General features: G+C 41.1%; 1 protein-coding gene across 8 annotated transcripts in view; it reads right to left on the reverse strand.

The window, feature by feature from the left end:
- Positions 1 to 15,842: 15,842 nt before the first annotated feature.
- Positions 15,843 to 19,413, reverse strand: part of LOC130492932 (protocadherin beta-16-like) — a 181,985-nt gene continuing 178,414 nt past the window's right edge. For all 8 annotated transcript variants that reach the window (XR_008933896.1, XM_056866704.1, XM_056866703.1 and 5 more), the window contains exon 2: positions 15,843 to 15,962. Coding sequence is in view for 7 of the 8 variants with exons in the window: in XM_056866704.1 (XP_056722682.1) it covers positions 15,843 to 15,962 (120 nt within the window). In the remaining variant the exon portion in view is untranslated. The remainder of the gene's footprint in view (positions 15,963 to 19,413) is intronic.

Genomic DNA, 19,413 nt, shown 5'->3' on the forward strand with positions numbered 1-19,413 from the left:
CTTCAATGAAATAAAGCTACATCCTGCTTCCAAAAGCAAGTTGGAATAAATATTGGAGCTAGGGTTGCCAGCTCCGGGTTGGGAAATACCTGGAGATTTTTGGGGTGGCGCCTGAGGAGGGCGGGGTTTGGAAAGGGACTTCAATAATGCCATAGAGTCCAATTGCCAAAGCGGCCATTTTCTCCAGGGGAATTGATTTCTATCGCCTGGAGATAAGTTGTAATAGCAGGTCTCCAGCTACTACCTGGAGGTTGACAACCCAATTTGGTGCAGGCAGGAGGGAAAGGAGGGAGGGAGGGAGAGGAAGTCTGGAGATAGCAGGCTCACTCTGCTTGACAACCCTGCTTAAACTTATGGCCAGAGGCAATTGCCTCCTGAATTCCAAAAGCATGGGGTGGAAGGAAGGAGTAGATATTTAGTGATAAGGCAAAGGCAGTCTGCATTTTCACAGGGGTGTCTGCTACTAAAAACACCCCTGGTGAGGTCTTTGTACAAAATAAATGAGGAGGGAGCAGAATAGGCATGGAGAGTTTACATATAAACAAGAGGAAAATGAGGAAACATAACCCATTTTTGAGAAGTCAAGTGCACAGGTGAATTTTATTGGGGAGCAGAACGTGGTTTGCTGATGGAATCACTGTTTAACTTCTAAAGAGAAGGGAGCTGGAGGTTTTCGCCTGTGTGGGAGATACTTTCTAAACCCCGCATCTTAATTCTAAGTGTTTGGAGGGTTAAGAGCCTGCAGCTGTCCAGTGTGCAATAAGTGAGGGACACTCCAAAGGAAAAGTAAATGTAATTGTTCCTTGACAAACACAGCATTCCCCTGGCTTCCTTTAAGGATCTCCAACTCTTATTGACTGTAGTAGCTCCTCCCTTCTAGCCAGCAGGGATTCCATGCAAACTCCCATCTTCAATATTCCTTATTATAAGGATGTATCTCTAAATTACAAAGAACCATAGCCCAATGAGGAGGGGAAACAACTCTGCATATGCTCAGAGATACTTTCCTTATTATTCTTTGTTTTTCCTGTTTATGAATCTGAGCCACAAATGCATTGACTGAGGTTAGGCTGACCATAATGCTGGATGAAAGCCAGCATCTGTCAATGCATCTGTGGCTTCAGCAGCTGCAGACTACAACACTGCCATCTATAAATGGTCTGTATCTGGTTGGCCACTGTGTGAACAGACTGCTGGACTTGATGGGCCTTGGTCCGGTCCAGCAGGGCCTTTTTTATGTTCTTATCATATAGTATGTTTGTATGTACGGCAGTGTGTGTGTGTGTTAAGTGCCGTCAAGTCGCTTCCGACTCATGGCGACCCTATGAATGAAAGTCCTCCAAAATGTCCTATCTTTGACATGTACGGCAGAGGCTAGGTGAAAGTAGGAATTTCGTGGTCCACCTTTCTGTCTCTTATGAGCCACTTAAAGCATTTTCCACAAAACTGTTTCTGTACATTTGTTCCATAATCCCCACAAAAATCTTATGTAGAAGGCCCATCTTATTACCACAGGAAGGGACTGAGAGAATATTAACTTGCCCAAGGCTGCACATGGCACACATCATATTAACAACCAACCGGGAATTGTGGGATGTCAGGTTTTCATCAGCACATGCCCAAGGGAGCCTTGACCTGGATAGCCCCAGGCTAGCCCGATCTTGTCAGATCTCGCAAGCTAAGCATGGTCTGCCATGGCAAGTATTTGGATGGGAGACCTCCAAGGAATACCAGAGTTGTGAATACCAGGCAATGGCAAACCACCTCTGAACGTCTCTTGCCTTGAAAACCCCAGCAAGGGTCGCCATAAGTCATCTGTGACTTGATGTAAAAAAAAAAATGCCCAAGGGAAGGTTTATAACATGTATTTCAGGCAGGTTTATAACATGTCTGCTGCCTGCCACACTCTAGAACAGCAAATCCTGGTGGAATCCTGTGATGGCTTTATACATTCAGACAAGAGGGGACTGAAGCAAAGATCTGATTTTTGCACAGATCTTGCTGCCAACTTGGAAGGCTTTAGAAGGGGAGTGGACACGTTCATGGCGGAAAGGGGTATTCACGGCTACTAGTTAAAATGGATACTAGTCATGATGCATACCTATTCTCTCCAGGATCAGAGCAGCATGCCTATCATCTTAGGTGCTGTGGAACACAGGCAAGACAATGCTGCTGCAATCGTCTTGTTGTGGGCTTCCTAGAGGCACCTGGTTGGCCACTGTGTGAACTGACTGCTGGACTTGATGGGCCTTGGTCTGATCCAGCATGGCCTTTCTTCTGTTCTTATCTTTAATTCACACTCCCTTCTTGCTCACGATTTCCCACCTCTCACTCTCAAGCCTCAAAGCCTGGCTGATTAGGCTTCCTCCCCCTCAGATCTTAATTATATTAATGCTGTTATTCTGTGATCTATGGGCTATACCCAGGGCCACCTGGATTGCACCCATTTTATCAAGACATCATCTTCCTGCTGACTCTTGGGTGGTCCCATTTCTGTTGTGTGATGTTGACCCAGAAATAACCAAATGTGTCGCGAAATATCTGGTAACAGTAGTTTCTTTAAAGGCACAACAAGGTTAAACTAGCGATATTATTATTATTGTAGTTACTGTCATGCTTGTAAAGTAACTCAATTTTTGGTTATTGGGATTTTAATTTTAATGTCTTTCAAGCATTTTAAGAATTTAAAGTCACTTCTGTTGTACATTTTAGTAATTTATAATGTTAAAAGTATTTTATCCCATGCACGTTGTGCTCAAGACCTCTGGTCAGATGAGCCTGAAATAAAAGGAAATGAATTATATTAATGCTTTCCCAGTTTCTAGTTCCAATTGGCTGGTTTTAGCACACACACAGTGGTTGCCTAATTTTGCATCAAACTGCTGGAACGAAGATATAAGGAAGCGGATTCCTTGATCCAAAAGCTCCCTGTACTTTGTGAACTAGCCCTTTCCCTGACATGCTAGTTTTCGTTTGCAGGGATTTGTATATGGAGGAGTATCTAATTGTGTTACTCTCTACCTACAGTCTGAACTCATGCATAGGTTGGCCAGCTCAATGAGAAATGCAGGATTTTCTATGAACTGTTAAGCTGAATGAATACCAAAACTGAAGTCTGATTGTTACAGTCTAAAATCTATGTTCAGACTGCCTTGGGGACCCTGATTTGGGTGAAAAGGCAGCTCAGAAATGTTTTAAATAAAATAAACAAAATACCGGTACCTTCTAAGGTAAGAGTGGAGTGGCTGAAGATTACCTCTCCCTTCCCAAAACTCTTGCTCCCTCCTCCTCCTCTGAATGCTATGGATGACAGGATCTGCCCTCCCGGAGCTCCCAAGGACAGAGAAGCTATTTCTATGTGGCCTAGGGTTGCCACCTCCAAGTTGGGAAATTCCTGGAAATTTTAGGGGTGGGGTTTGGGGAAGGGAGGGACCTCTGTAGGGTCTACTGACACAGAGTCCACCCTCCAAAGCAGCCATTTTCTCCAGGGGAACTGAGCTCTGACGTCTGGAGAACAGTCGAAATTCCAAGAGATCTCCAGGCCCCACCTGGAGGCTGGCAACCTTAAAGTGGCCCCATCTCTTGGTGACCTCCGGTGCCTTGGGAGGACTATTTAGGCAAAGCATGCATGCCCTAGTCTGAAACAACTCGTAGGACTTGCTGTTTTTATTTCCAAGGTCTGTCTGCTATATGGATTTTTAAGATGCATTTGCTGTTTCAAATTGTCTGCTGTTTTGGCTAGTGCAATGTAGAAGTTTTTAAAAAGGCTGCTTATTGCCGTCTTTTAAGAACCATCTTCTGCTCCAATAAGTGATACTGCAGTGTTTTCTTTTTAAATATGGGGGGGGGGTGCCAGTACTCATATACACATGTTTGCACTGATTTCTACCAATTCCCCCCTCAGGACTTAGAAGAGCCACCCAAATGTTGCTGGTACTCAATAACGGTGAGTACCATCGGGGGGGGGGGGGAATCCTGTGAAAGTGGAATTATAAGACTTGGGTTTGTTTTGTTGTTGTTTTTCATCTCGGCTCTTCTCTGCTGGTTAACAGAATGCATTTTGTGTAGCCAAATGGCCTCCAAAGGCTTCTTCTTCTACTCTGGGGAATGCAGAATCTACTAATTTGACCCAGTTCTGCAACTACAAGACTGTAATGAGTAGCTACATTCCACTTCTAACACAGACACACACATTTTTTGCTTCCATCAACAGACTATGAATTAGATGTTCTTTTTCTGGGTAGTCTATACTCTAAGCTCCCTATTTTTTAAGGTACTTCTTTACATTAACAGCTATCTGCCTACGCCAAATCTCCATGGAAGACAGAGAAGTGCTAAGAATCTCATTTGTTAATGTAACTGGTGGTTAGGCAAGCATCTCCCAATCTTCTCCTCATAGAAGAAGAGTTGGTTTTTATACCCCAATTTCCTCTACCTTAAGGAGTCTCAAACTGGCTTGCAATCACCTTCCCTTCCTCTCCCCACAACAGACACCTTGTGAGGTAGGTGGGGCTGAGAGAGTTCTGAGAGAACTGTGACTAGCCCAAGGTCACCCAGCAGGCTTCATGAGTAGGAGCACGCTGGCTCTCATATTTTGGCAAGTGTGCGCCAAGTTATGTGGGTGCGCAATGACCACCATAACATTAATTTCAGAAAAGGAAAAAATTAACTTTACTGGTCTTTGCAGTCATTGCTTACAGAAAGGAACGAGGTGTGAATTGGATAATTTGAAGTTTCTTTCAGCAGGGGTGGATTTTAATATTACATTGGCAGTTGCCAAGTTTTCCCCAAATTGATTAAGATTAAAATTATTAGTTCTTGATTGTTTGTGTGTGTGTGTGTGGTTTTAGTCTGTTTAGTCTTAGTCTTAGTGTGGCACTGTTCAGAGCTGAATTGACTGTATGAGCAGTATCATTAAAGTATTAAGAGGATGATTAAGAATAATCTTAAAGCACCAGGTTTCTATTTCAGGCCAGGTTGAAGCCTCTCTCTTTCCTAGCCATTCTTGGGCATCTTCGTTCAAATGTTTCATCTTCCTGAAACTTTTCCCAGTGCAAACCAAGTCTTCCTCTGTCAACACCAAGTTCTTTTCTCCACAAAATTAAAAAAGAAATCTTAAGTCTTTCAAAAAATGGGCAGATTTCTTCCTTCGTATCTGATGGGAAACAATTACTGAGACTTACAGTTGAGCCTGGAGTTCTGTTGCCCATCTCACATCAGCCATATGGAAAGCCACTTTTCACACCTAGGTTAGTTAGAAAAACTTGCCTGGCAACCTTTTGCCTACCCATGAAGGTAGTTTTGGCTTATCTGTGAGCATCAATTGAGTGCACATTAAACATTTACCTTGCAAAATTGTAATCTTTACATAAACCTTTGTAGGTACCTTTTCATTTTACCACCACTTGGAAAAGTTTTGAGCCCATCACACCTTTCCAAAGGGACACTTTTCCTTGGCTGATGTCTTGCTACTTCCAATTATTATTTACCTCTTAGTGAACATTCCATTTCAGATTAAATTAGGTGCTGGTTTTATTTCTTTCACGGAAATCTTTATCTACTGATGCCAACTAAAGTCCTTTATTGGAAAAATTCCAGGGCCCTCAAGAAACAGCCTCATTTGATCATAACTTTGGGGGTATGCAGTGTTTAGTGAACTAGCCACAAAGTTAGTACTGCCTATATTAGAAACTAAAATAACTATTAGTGGGATTAATTCTAAATTGGTGGAAATACAGGCAACTCTTCTCACTATCTCACATCTCCAAAAGCAGATGTATGTATTTCTGTTGCAAGAAAAGGTGGATAAATCTACTTCAAGATATTTTCCGAATCCAGTTTAAGATATTTGCTTTGTAATGAGGAGTGATCTATAATATATCTTCAGTCTGATAATGATGGGGGAGGCATGTGACTTCTCAGAGATTCCTTTGCTTTTCAGCATTTACATTACCCAAAAGATATACTGTGTGATGCAGATCCAAATCCCAAGTTAAAAGCCCATCTGAAATGCCAGATAGGTCAATGTATTAAATTAAGAGGGTTTACTGATGTAAATATACTTCCAACCTTAAGATCAAATAAGTCCTACTTTTGCTTCAGATGAACTTTCTTCAATTATATAGGGATATAAATATCTGTTATTAAAGCAAAATGTGCAGGTTACTCACATGTTTCACAATACAGCTATTACCCTTTCGTTTGGTGTGGGGTATCTCGTAAAGGTTAGTAACCAAGTTGATGCCAAGACCCATTCTAAAATTCAAATTCAAATACCTTTATTGGCATAGTAAGACCCATTCTAATGCCGACTCCATAAAATAAAGATAGTGAGAAGAATATGCAAGACCAGATAACTGAGCTGAAGAAGAGGTAGTAGTAATAGTAGCAAATTATGTGGTAGTCTCCTCTCTGTTGATCACTCTTAGAGAAGGATAGGCCAAATGGCTATTGACTTGGCCCCTTCTCGAGATTTGGTTGATCTGACCACTAAACCTATATCCTCTCAACAGGTTACATCTCAAGTTGATGTTATTTTTTATCTTCCCCTCTTACTTTTGTACTCTATAATAGGTAATTCTAATTATCTCTACCTTCTGCATGACAGCCCTTCAGACAGTGATTATGTCTCTGCTTCTCTTCTCCAAGCTAAACATGCCTGTTGCTTTCATTATTTCCTCACAGGGCTTGGTTTCCAGACCCGTCACCATCCTGGTCACACTCCTGGATGCACTCTAGTTTATCAATGTCCTTCTTCAAACATGGAGGCCAGAACTGGACACAGTAGTCCAGATGAGGCCTGACCAGCGCAGAATAATTGTGGAACTCTTATTTTCTGTGTTCTGGAGGCTGCTGCTTCCGTTAAATCAGCCCAAGTTTGCATTAGCTTTGATAGCTGCCACATCACACTGCTGGATCATGTTCAGCTTGTGGTCAAATAAAACATCTAGATCCTTTTTATAGGTGCTTCTGCCAAGCCAAGTTTTCCCCATCCTATAGTCAAGACTTTGCTGGGTTGTTGTTGGTTGTTTTTATTCCTACGGGCAACACTTACCTTTATCCCTACTGAAATTCATTCCGTTCATCTTGGCCCCATGTTCCAGCTGAAATTCATTCTGTTGATCCTGGGCCCCATGTGCCAGCTGTTAAGATCATTTTGAATCCTGACCCTCTCTTGAACACATGACACTTCCTTATATTAAATCACACCTTTGGTCTACTCAGTCTGGCAGCAGAAATTTAAATACCCAGGTGCAGACTCATTCTATCTCATTTTCATCCCACATTTCCTGTAAGGATCTCAAGATAGCATAAATGGTTCTTCCTACTCCAGCTTATCCCCACAACAACCCTGTGAGGCAGGTTAGTTTGAGAGAGTGTTCCTGGTTCAAGGGTACCCACAGTGTGTCGAGTTTCATGAATGAGGATTTGAACCTGGGTCTTCAAAATCCTAGTTCAACACTCTTTACTATATCACTCTGAATCCCCATTAGTTATGCCAACATCATAATGAAAACTCTGGGACAGATTTCCACTTCCAAAGCCATCTGCTGAATTATGTGGAAAATGTTCTAAGTAGGAACATTATCATAGTTGAGGTATATTTTCCACTGCATATTTTTGGTAATTGTGAATTTAACTATTTGTTTCCGACTTTACTTTTGTATTAAGTACATTACGAGTGCACCGTCTTTCAGCAGCTAGTTCAATTTGCTTGTCCAAAATCTACATTCACATAGTGGACGTGGTGGTGGAAAGTGACGTCAAGTTGCAGCCGACTTATGGCGACCGCATAGGGTTTTCAAGTCAAGAGACATTCACAGGTGGTTTGCCATTGCTTGCCTGTGTGTATTCTGATCAAAACTTCCATCCATAGCCACTTCTCTGATGGCCAGGAGTTCTGGTTCTGCTCTCCCGGAGACCCATCATGTGGTTCTACAAGGAGGTGCCAAGGTGCAAAGAATGAGAAGTGGTATAGTCAGTTTCATCTGTGACAGATGACCCAATAATTTCCTGTTTGCAGATGACAGCCACCCTCAGAAGACCTCCTCTTTATTGGGAATTCTGTCTTGTAATCCAGGAAGCAAAGAACATATATACTGACAGTTTTGGAATATGTGGTGACATAAAACAACTCCCAAAGATGGCTTTCATCCATGGAAACTAATGAATATCTCGCTCTGCCATTCTCTCCAGAGTCAACAGCACTGACCTGTCCTATGAAAACAGCTTGGCTACTGTATTCTTTCACATACAGATGTTTGATCTCCAGGAAATTGTCATTAATATCAAATATTTTCATGATGATCAGGCTAGCAGTGGCAGTGATCTTATATCTTGGTGCTTTCTCTCATTCAAAGATCTTCTTATAGGAATCTTGATTTCAAAGCAAGAAGAATGTCTTCCCCTTAAGATACATGCCCTTTTGTTTTATCCTCATATCTCACTTTCTGAGAATGAAAACAGCCATGACGTCCCAGGTCTTTGGAAGGATACAACTTTAATTTCTGGAGTATCATCATTCTCGTCTGGGACAGCAGCCAATGTGTAGAGAGACCCATTCCACATGTGGTGTGTTTTTCTAGTCTTAGATTGCTGTTTACTTTCAAAATCTACACACCTTTTTGAACTGAATTGCCTCAAGAAGTTACATTAAATGATTTTGAAGCTCTTTCCACATTCTGAACAATTAGAAATATCATTTTGTCATTCCTACCATCTTCCATGCACATTTTTGAAACAGCAATGAGTAAAAAAAATAATCCTTTGGGTTTGTTTGAACTTTATAAGCAGAGGAATCTTGTCAATCACATGCAGCAGAAGGACTTACAAAAGAACACTGTCCACTTCTGTGGGAACCCCATTTGCAGCATGAGTTTAAAACTGATGTCCGACTGCACCTCTAGGTCTAATGGTTGTTCTGGCAAACAGTATTTTTTACAGTCATATGCTACACTCACAAAACTGCTATAATTGTGGATGCTTTTATTTCTCTCGCCTAAAAATCCTGAGCGGTTTTCTGAAAAAGTCTGTTTCCAGTGTACTGCTTTCCAAAGTAATTATTAATTAAGTAATGGCTTAGGAATGCAGGCAGAGTTTTTTTTTCTTTTGTTTAATTATAAAAGCAATAAAAAAGTATATAAAAAAAGGAATGCAGGCAGAGTGATTGTTTCTTCTATAAAGAATTCTTAGCTCCACTCCATAGGGCTGCAGGGTATTTCCAGTAGCTATCTCCAAGCGGGGGAGACTGATCTTCTCCCAACCTGCTCTCTGGCATGCAAACAATTTCGGCTGTGCAAACATGGACGTGACCTGGGTATTTAGCAACAAAGGCCACGCACGGCTCGCATTAAATTTCCTGCAGAATACAACAGAAGACCCCGCGAATGGAAATCAGCAAAGAAGTCTGCGGCGTTACTTTCTTTTGCAAGAAAGTCTGCGGCGTTACTTTCTTTTGCAAGAAAGTCTGCGGCGTTACTTTCTTTTGCAAGAAAGTCTGCGGCGTTACTTTCTTTTGCAAGAAAGTCTGCGGCGTTACTTTCTTTTGCATATTCTCCGCAGCGTTGCCTGCAGTACAAAGAGAAAGCTGGAATGTGTTTTGTAAAAAAAACAAAAAAAAAAACCCGATTCTTACCTATCAAACGACTTGCTCGGAGAGACCTTTTTCAGGGCGGTGTAAACGACAGCGCTGGAGAAAGCACAATGGAGAATGCCTTCCCGGGCTGCAAGAAAAGCAACGGAGCTGCCGACGCCCCTGCGGTAAAGGCTGCACTGTGGTTGTCAACAGCGCCACCACGTGTTTGAATGAAAAACTACACCGGATTCAATGTGAAACGTGGAAAACCTCTCTCAAGAAATGCACGCAACGGAGACCATTTCCAGCAAAACGTTTAAAGCGGTTTGAAACCACTCACGTCTCGAATTGATAAAGCATACGAATATATAACAATGGCACAGTTAACTGAAACACTACAGAAAGAGACTCAGAAACAAAATAGAGACAAATGGAAACCCTTCTATGAATACATTAAAACCAAAAAATGACAATAAAATCCTATAAGACTCAGCAGATTCATATTTGAGATCGAACACAACTAATTTATAAGTTAATGTATTACGACACCTTATAAGGGGGTGGTACAAGATATATTAATGCTGTACAATATCTATATATTTATCTATCTATATATATTCTTTTTTTATTCCCTTGCCCTTCTTTCCTTCTGTATCCCATTTATAATTAAAAATCAATAAAAATATTTATAAAAAAAAGAAAAGAAACCACTCATGACTCTTGTGGCTTTAACATGAAGCAGGGACATAACATGTAAGGAGAGATCTGTGATGGATGCTTGCAGTGTTTTACAGTACCAATGGAACAAGGTGTGCCTGTCAATCGTAACCTTTCTTACAGAAAACAACCTTTATTGGCATTTGCAGTAACAAAACACATAACCTTTCTTAGTTGACTGTGAGTGATGGTCTATCCCAATGGTCAAAATTAAGAGGTTAACGGATTTTCCTCTTAATCTCAGAATATGAGAGAACAGTCTGGGGCACAAACCTTTGAAGGGTGGAATCGTCAGTGGGTTGAACAACATTAAGTGGAACTAATGGTCGTTTGGTATCGTGTTACTTGCTTCTATCTTAAATGTGCTGCATATTCCCCGCACACAGAAGCCATAACAGTACCTGTCCAGATGGCTTGCAGCAGGGCAGCGAAGAGAAATTCTCTTAATTCCTCTTTACCCAGATTTCCCCTGAAATCCAATAATCAGTTTCTTTCCTCCTTTTTAGGAATTTGGAATCGGTTTTTAATCAATTGCATTTTGATCAAAGAGAAATCCCAAGAGAGGAAGGGCAGGTTCTGCAGAATTCCATAGCATCACTCTGTAGATGTTCAGAGACAGGCAATGTCTCCCCCAACCTCCCTATCCTTCTGCTAGAGTGCTACTGGGAATGTTTTCAAGCAGCACGACATTTCACAAGAAATTTAAGGCTTTGAGAAATCTTACATCCTAAACCTGCAGCCTCCTCTTGCAGAAATCTGATCCTTTCTCATCAATGATCTCTGGTGTCCTGTCTTCTTTTCTGTACCTGTTTGTGTGTTCTGCTGGAGAAGCAAAATCCTTAGCCCATTCCTCTCCCCTAGGGTGGCCAGATCCAGGTTGGAAAACTCCTGGAGATCTGGAGAGCCTGGGGAGGACAGGGACCTCAGCAGATATAATACTATAGAGTCCACCCTCCAACATATCCATTTTTTCCAGGGAAACTGCTTTCTGTAATTCTGCCCCTTACTACAAGTAAACCATAGAGAAGGATTGCTGCCTATCCACTAGGAAATCATTTGCCTCTGAGATCCCTTAAAGGGCATGGACACTAATACAGGGGGGAGAGGCTGAGCCTGTGTCTCTTTTTTCTGCTGACAAGTGGGTACGTGCAGGTACAGACCAGGAGATTGGAAATAGATCACACAAACAAGATGCATGTTTACACAGACTCAGAAATCTCTCCTAGACCAGTGGGATGGTGCAGTGATTGACAAAAAGGTAAAGTAATGCAGATATGCCAGTCATTATTATCCTGTTCAGCAGGAAGATGAGCTATCTACTGTGGTTGGATGATATCTCTGTCATACACGCGTCTGCTGAGTCAATCTCTCCACCTCCTTCCACCTGCTCCTCAGGAAAAGAAACCCAGATTATTACCAAATTATTATTACCAAGATATTATTACCAAATTCAATAGTGGGAGTGATTTTGGATTGTCTGTTAGATTATCATTGGACTGAATACAGTCTGAAAAAAGTCCTTTCATTATATATGTGTCCATACATCTCAGCAGTTTCTCCAGGTGCCATAACAATTCTGTTGTATGAGTTTTCCATTGGGTTGATTTACTTTGTGAATCTGCTTCTCAATTTAGTTTTAATCTTTCAGTCCACAGATTGTACTGTTGAACAAATATCCCCCCTCCCATTACATTTTCAATCCAGATCAGCATCAGGACAGTATTTAATCATAAATGTAAGTTTTATTGGGAAATGGAAAGCAGAAAAATGAGACCTGTAGTACAATTCATTGCAGCATTATTCCTGTCTACACCCATTAAGTTCAATTGACTAAGACTGGGAGTAACTTTGATAAGTATACCCCTGTTAGGGTATGATTGTTGGAGCATAAATAATTAGGATTTCCCCCCTCCTTATCACACAAGTGCAGCCAGCAAAGTAAAGAGCACTGTGTGCAGTTTATGTATGTCCTTACATGGTAAAGGATTGCACTAATTGATTCTGTAGGAATGTCCAGTTATTATTGTTCTTCAAAGAAGGTTGTGTTTCTTCTGAAATTTTTGAACTGCTCAGTTGACATAGGAAAGGAGTGCAGCTAAACCCTTTAGCCATTACCTTTTTGTGGAGAGAGGACAATCGTGTAGGAAGCCAACCAACCTGGTGCTAAAAGAGTCTGTTGCTATCTAAAACACCATGAGCAGTTTGTCAGGAGGAAAGAATTGATGTGAGGTTGCTATATGAAATCGACCCAGGCCTCATTCATTTCAGGTGGCACAAAAAGTATTTGTTATGGATGCTTCCCCCACCCCCATTCCAATCTTGACAAAATAGTGTCTTTGCAACTGTCAAGCAGGGCAGTAATTGGATTACACTAATTAGATTAAAGCTGCCCACATGGCTAAAGAGATGCCTTTAACGAACAGTGATGGAGGTGTGTTTGCTGCAGATTCAGGGGGTCTGGCATGGGAAATCTGAGGCTGGCACTAGACCTTACAAGGACGTTGTGGTTTCGGCCAAACAACGTATCTCCTCTCCTGCCTATTTCCCCGGTAACATCTAGTAAAATACAGTGCAGTAAATGGAACGGAGAAGGGTGTTTGATGGGATTTACAATACACAGGTGATATCATGCTTTAAAAAAATATATTAGACCTTCCTGGAAGAAAGAGGGCCTGCAACAAGCCAAATTGTTCCAGTCACATCTGGTTCTGCGTCATGTTCATGTTCTGTGTCGTGTTCATCCTTATCACAATGGCATCCTTTCCGTTTTGGATTTGAGGCATGATTCAGGGTCCCAGCTGTTGTGAGGATTGTCTGGCACACGTGATGAGCCTGACTAACCATCCATTTCTTCCTGCTAGGCCTGTGACCTAGCAATGCTCTCCTGTAAATCTGAGGTCTACAGGAATACTCTGTTTCAAGGAGTACATCAATGATAATTAGAGATACTTTACAGATACATGCAAGCTTCATCTGCCAGCAGTAATGAAGAGCGGGGAAGAAAACGTTTCCTTCTCGTAGTTTTGGAAATCAGAGTGGGAGTTGATTGGCAGTAAATTCAGGGCAAACTAGAGGAAGCCCTGACAAAAATGATGCTTTATGGGCAGATGAATGTATGTCTTTTTTGGGAACAAATTTTTTCTCTATTAAATATTTCACATTACTTGAAAAATGGGGGGGGGGCAACATCTAAGTCCACTCCAGCTATGAAATGATAGCTTATAAAGCTGGATTCTGCTTTGAAAATCATTTATGAACAGTTTTTAAGGAAGTGGTTTTATTATTTTATGAACATACAAACATAATATTGAAATCTGGCAAATAATAGGTAAATGTTTCCAGCATTTCATTTTCATCTCAACAGAAAGGAGAGAGCACACATAAGAAAGGTTTACCAGCCTTTCATAACTCCACAGGATTATGTTTTACCAAACTTCGGGTACAGTCAACATCCTTTGAAAACAGTGGGTTGCCGCTGATTATTCCTTTCTGCTAAAGTGAGGAATCTTCCTCCAACACAGTGATGCTCCTTTTCTGGAATGGGGCACCTTGCTTAGTGGAAAGGACTCATTGGCTTTAACACACTATTTCCTTGGTTCCAGTTGGGGATGGACTGCCCACCTCTTCACCTAACTTTTCAGCTATTCCATAATACTACTTGTTTACTCTCTTTCATCCAGAGGTCAAAATATTTCACCACTGTGAGTTTTCATCATTGCTTAAATACAGTACAATTCCCAAAATACAAATGTTTACCAAAAAAAACTAGTCCTAACCCACACAATCACGTAACCACAACTGTGTAAGCACACCACTGTAATATACTCTACAATTCTTTTGTTAAGATGTGAGAGCTTTACCATGGGATTGTGCCTGGGTTTACCCCTGAACTTTCCCTTTTGTGGAAGAGATCAGATTGGTGGCAAATCCAATTCAGTTACCATGGGGAAAGTCTCCAGCACTGGATGAGCCAGCATTTAAAGGATGTGCAGACAGTTAAAAAATGTAGGGTACTTCTCCGGTCCTCTTGAGCAGGAAAGGTGGCTAAAGTCTCCTTTTGAAAAGCAGTCATTGCAAAGGAATTGTAACTAGCTGGCATATTTTTCCTCACCATGAGGTAAATAAGAAAAGTTAAATTTCCTGAGACTTGTGCCCAGACCAGGGGTTCCTCAGCAGGGTTCTCAGCTCCAGGTTGGGAAATATCTGGAGATTTTGGAGGTGGAGCCTTAGGAGGGCAGAGTTTGGGGTACAATGCCATAGAGTCTACCCTCCAAAGCAGCCATTTTCTCCAGGTGAACTGATCTCTGTTGCCTGGAGGTCAGTTGTAATCCCAGGAGATCCCCAGCCACCACCTGGAGGATGGCAACCCTGTTCCTCAGCCATTAGTACAGGGATTAATCAGCTGAGCAAAACGGAATCACTGCCATTGTAAATGGTCATATCTTTCAAGAACACATTTGGATTTCATGTAATAATGTCCCACCTTGTACTTCTTGCATTTGGGGGCCTTTTGGCCCTGCTGTTAACAATTCCCCCCCCCCTATAACCATCCATATGGAATATATGTCTGCCAGCTAAGGAGCCACCATTCATCTGATGAAGTGGACTCTAGACCACAAAAGTTTCTGCCAGAAATACAAATGTGTTGGTCTTTAAACTGCCACAAGACTCTTGTTTTCATTTTGCTATAACAGATTGATATGGCTTCTGGAATTAAATTTTAGTGAAAGTGTGTGTGTGTGTGTTGTGTGTGGATACTACAAAAGAGAGGTTTCTAGCACTTGGCTAAAGAAAAAAGAACAGAGACAAGCATTTTAAAAAGTAAGTATACACAGAAACTAAATATGACCAAGTAGCTATGAACACAATTCACAGGAAGATTCTCCCAACTGAAATGAACGGGAGCCGAGTGATAGCACCACTCCCGTTCGCAGCTCCTGTCCTTTTCCCTGTGGCTTGTGAGCTCCCCTGTGCTTTGTGTGTCAAAGCTCTTTCTTGCTTACTGCTCAGTGTATACATACTTATTCACTTGGGACTTCCCAGGAAGGGGCAGGATACAAGTAACAATTGCGGGCCAATCTTCTATATGACAGAGAAGGGGCAGGCAATGGGATTTCTGAACGATTGCAATAAGCATTGAAAATACTTTGAAAAGCAGCAAAATTTCTACAGTCATAAACTGAAGATTAGGAAGAATCACAAGCAAGCATGCAAGGGTTTCTCTTACGCTTCCTTCACAGCTAGATCAACGGAGCAGCTGTCTGTTTTCAAATTGTAAGAAGCAGAAATAATGAAGCAGCTATATAACAGGGAAGCATATGGGTACAACCCACCCAGAAGTTCTCCTGGACAAGCCCTACTTGAATGGGTGGCAGCTGAGTTAACTGGGATTGTGTAGGAGAACTGTTGGGTGTTTCTGCCTGATGTCTTTCTCTTTTTCGTAAAGGTCTCATCATGGGGGGGGAGGCAGGCTTCAGTCTTCTTGTGCGACACTTGGTCTCCTGCTTCTTATTTGTCCTTCAGTGCTATTATGATGGACAGAGTTGGTCATCTACTGATAAGAAAGCCAGTCATTTTGGCCAATGTTTGCATTTGCAGTTATAGCCTGATTCCCAGCGCAACCTGGGCCTCCAGATCTGGCAGCTGAGTCTTCAGAGACAGCACCTCTGGCCTGCAAAGAATATAAAAGGATATATTAGCATTTCTGAATATTGTGTATAGTTTTCTTTCCATAAATGCTATCAGGTTGTTTAGCCAAAATTGCAAGTGTTCTGTCTGAAGATGAAGACATCCTGGTTACTGTAAAAGTTAATGCTCAGGTCATTTAATGGTGGGTTAAAGCTGTACCAAAGGAATCCCCCCGCCTTGCCATGCCAGCAAAAGCAAGGGGTAAGTGCTGGGTTACTACCATCTTGACAGAAGAACTTTGCTGGAAGATTGGACCCAAGGGGTTAAGGGAAGCTGCGAGTTTAATGGGGATACAACCAACATCATTCAGATTGAGTTACCCCTGGGCATGTAGCCGGGGCCATAACACTGGGAAACCACATGTATCTAGAAAAGGATATATCAAAAAATATTACAATACTAGTCTAGCAGCAGTCTAGAAACAACTCTCCACTCTGGTTGACTTAATGACCACGTTGCAATATTTTCATAAGAATGATAATAAAAATCACAATATTCCCCTGAGTATCTCCACTCTACTTTCCCCCTTCCCTCCACAGTAATCCCCACTCAGGTCAAATGTTGGCCGCCATGATACTATCTCAATCTGCTGGTCTTATAATGGAGGGCTAGATTCTGGAATGCTGTGCCTAAATAGACCAACAGACAGACAGACATTTTTCTACCAGGACACTGTGATAGAAGAGATCAAAGGAGAGAAAAACCCAACATGCTACATGAATGTAGTGCTATGTCATTCCAGTCTCTTACTTTTATTAAAGAAGTAACAGAGGTGCAGATGAAGCAATTAAGAACAAAGTAAAATTGATTAAAGGAAAGTCAAGGAACAGTGGCCAGGTATTCACCTACAGCATCCTTCTATCCTGATCTGGATCTCATCAACCCTGGTTAGTACTTGGATGGGAGACCACCAAGGAAATTCAGGGTTGTTATGCAGAGGCAGGCAAAGGCAAACCACCTCTGAAAGTCTCTTGCCTTTAAAACCCTACGGGATCACCATAGGTCAGCTGTGACTTTTTTTTTAAAATATATTTTTTATTGCATTGGAAGTCATTTTACATCTCCATACCTTTATAATTACAATTTACACTTTCTTTCTTCCAATACAAGTTTCCCCCTTTCCCTCCCCCCACGGACCAATCCATAATATCATATTTTCATATTTTCAGCCATGAGCATAACCTTTTTAGTTTTACTAAAGTCTCTTCGTTGGATTCTCCTCTTTTCACCCAATTAATATATGGGTTCCACTTAGTCTTCATTTCCATTTCTTCTGTTTCTCCCATCGTCTGTTGTTTTAAGTATCCCAATACATCTGTTTGCACGTATTCGAACACATAATTATTCCACCTGTCCATAGTCCACTTTGTTTTATCTTTCCATCCAAAAGCTATAACTGCGTGAGCCGCTAATATCATCGCTTTAAACATCTCTTGTTCACTCTTTTCTACCTTCTCACAACCCATTATTCCCATAAACATCAGGTCTACAGTTACTTGAAGTGTAATCTTAAACAATTCTCTAATTTTACTAAGTATTTTGTTCCAAAATTCTACTACCCTTGGGCACTCCCACCACAAATGTGAGAACCACCCCTCTTTCGCATTACAATGCCAACAATTCGGTCTCATTCCTTTGATCATATGTGCTATTTGGGCCGGTGTTCGGTACCACTTCAGCATTATTTTCCTTTCCAACTCTTTATATCTATCTATCTTCAACATTTTAATACCCTTCATCATTTTATTCACCATTTGTGTTGATATTGTGGTTTCTTTTGCCCATTTTGCCTGTATTATTCTAATCATAAATTCTTTATCTCTTATCATCATTCTGTATATTTTCCCTGCTAATCCTTTTCTAATATATGCTTCACTCTATTAACTCTTCCAATTCATTGTCCTCTCTTTTCATACATTCTCCCCATCTTCCTTGTTTTACTGCTTCATATAGTCCCCTCAGTCCCAGCCAATGTCTTTGGCCCACTTCATCTAATACTCTCTGAAAAGGTTTCAAATTTCCTTGGTGATCTAATATGTCCTTCACTCTATAATAACCCTTATTTTTCATTTTTAACCCTAAGTTACCATCTATAACACTTTCTTTCACACAAACTATTGGGTCCAAGGTCAGCTATGACTTGACAGTACTTTCCACCACCAATATACTGCAGTCAGTTATTCTGTATTATACAACCCTTTTTTGGTTGTATAATACAGAACAACTTAAGTGACCAAAGTCTGCCCCACTGTTGATAACTTCCTGTGCCATGCATCTTTAAACAATCAACACAAGGCGATTAAGCGTAAGACAAAAAGGCGTTTTGTGGTGCTTTAAACTAGCCGCTTTGGTATGTCTTTAAGATTAGTCTTTTAGGTTTCAGGTTAGATTTAGTTACTGTCCAGCCATAAAAGCTTATGCCCCAATACATTTAAGGAGCAACAGGGCTCCTTTTTAAAGCTGCCACAGGAATGGGGAAAGTGTGGATTTATTCTGAAAGCAAAGTGGCTTCCATACGGGGATGGCTTCCCTGTTGCTGGTGTAGCTGCAGATAAAGCACAGCAGCTATGGGGCATCCGCATGGCAAGTTTCTCTGCAGTTTCCCTGCTGAAATCCCCTGGAAGTGATCACTTGCTCTCCCCTGAGACACCAGGAAATCTGCTGTTTTTTAAAGAAAATTTATATTTATTTATTTTACATATTAATACAGAAAAAAGAAAAAATATTAGGAAGAAGAAGAAGAAGAAGAAGAGTTGGTTTTTATATGCCAACTTTCTCCACCACTTAAGGGAGACTCAAACCAGCTTACAATCACCTGCCCTTCCCTTCCCCACAAAAGGCACCCTGTGAGGTAGGTGGGACTGAGAGCACTCTAAGAGAGCTGTAACTTGCCCAAGGTCACCAGCTGGCTTCGTGTGTAGGAGTGGGGAAACAAATCCATTTCACCAGATTAGCCTCTGCTACTCATGTGGAGGAGTGAGGAATCAAACCCGGTTCTCCAGATCAGAGTCCACAGCTCCAAACCACCGCTCTTAACCACTATACCACTTGGCTCCCAGACAAAAAACAGACAAAAAAAGGATAATATAGATAGGACTGGGATTACTACTACTCATTAGAACACTTAATAAATTCAGAGCAAAGCCATAATTAAAACTTAATGCTTTAAGCTTACCTAGCACAATATTAACATAGTGTAAAAGAAGAGATATCACAATGCTTTAGAAGTCACACCACATTTGAAAACATCTTCACTGATTATCTGATAAATAATTTAAGAAATAGTTAAACCGATGAATAAGATATATGGCCTGATTCAATTATTTCTATGAAGCCCATAATTATTTCTATTCGTCCTAGCAAAACAGTCCCTTCTATATTCCCTATAGTTACTTAAAATATGTTAATAAAATAAAACATATTACAGTACATTT

Source organism: Euleptes europaea, unplaced genomic scaffold (assembly GCF_029931775.1).
Source record: "Euleptes europaea isolate rEulEur1 unplaced genomic scaffold, rEulEur1.hap1 H_3, whole genome shotgun sequence".
NCBI lineage: Eukaryota > Metazoa > Chordata > Lepidosauria > Squamata > Sphaerodactylidae > Euleptes > Euleptes europaea.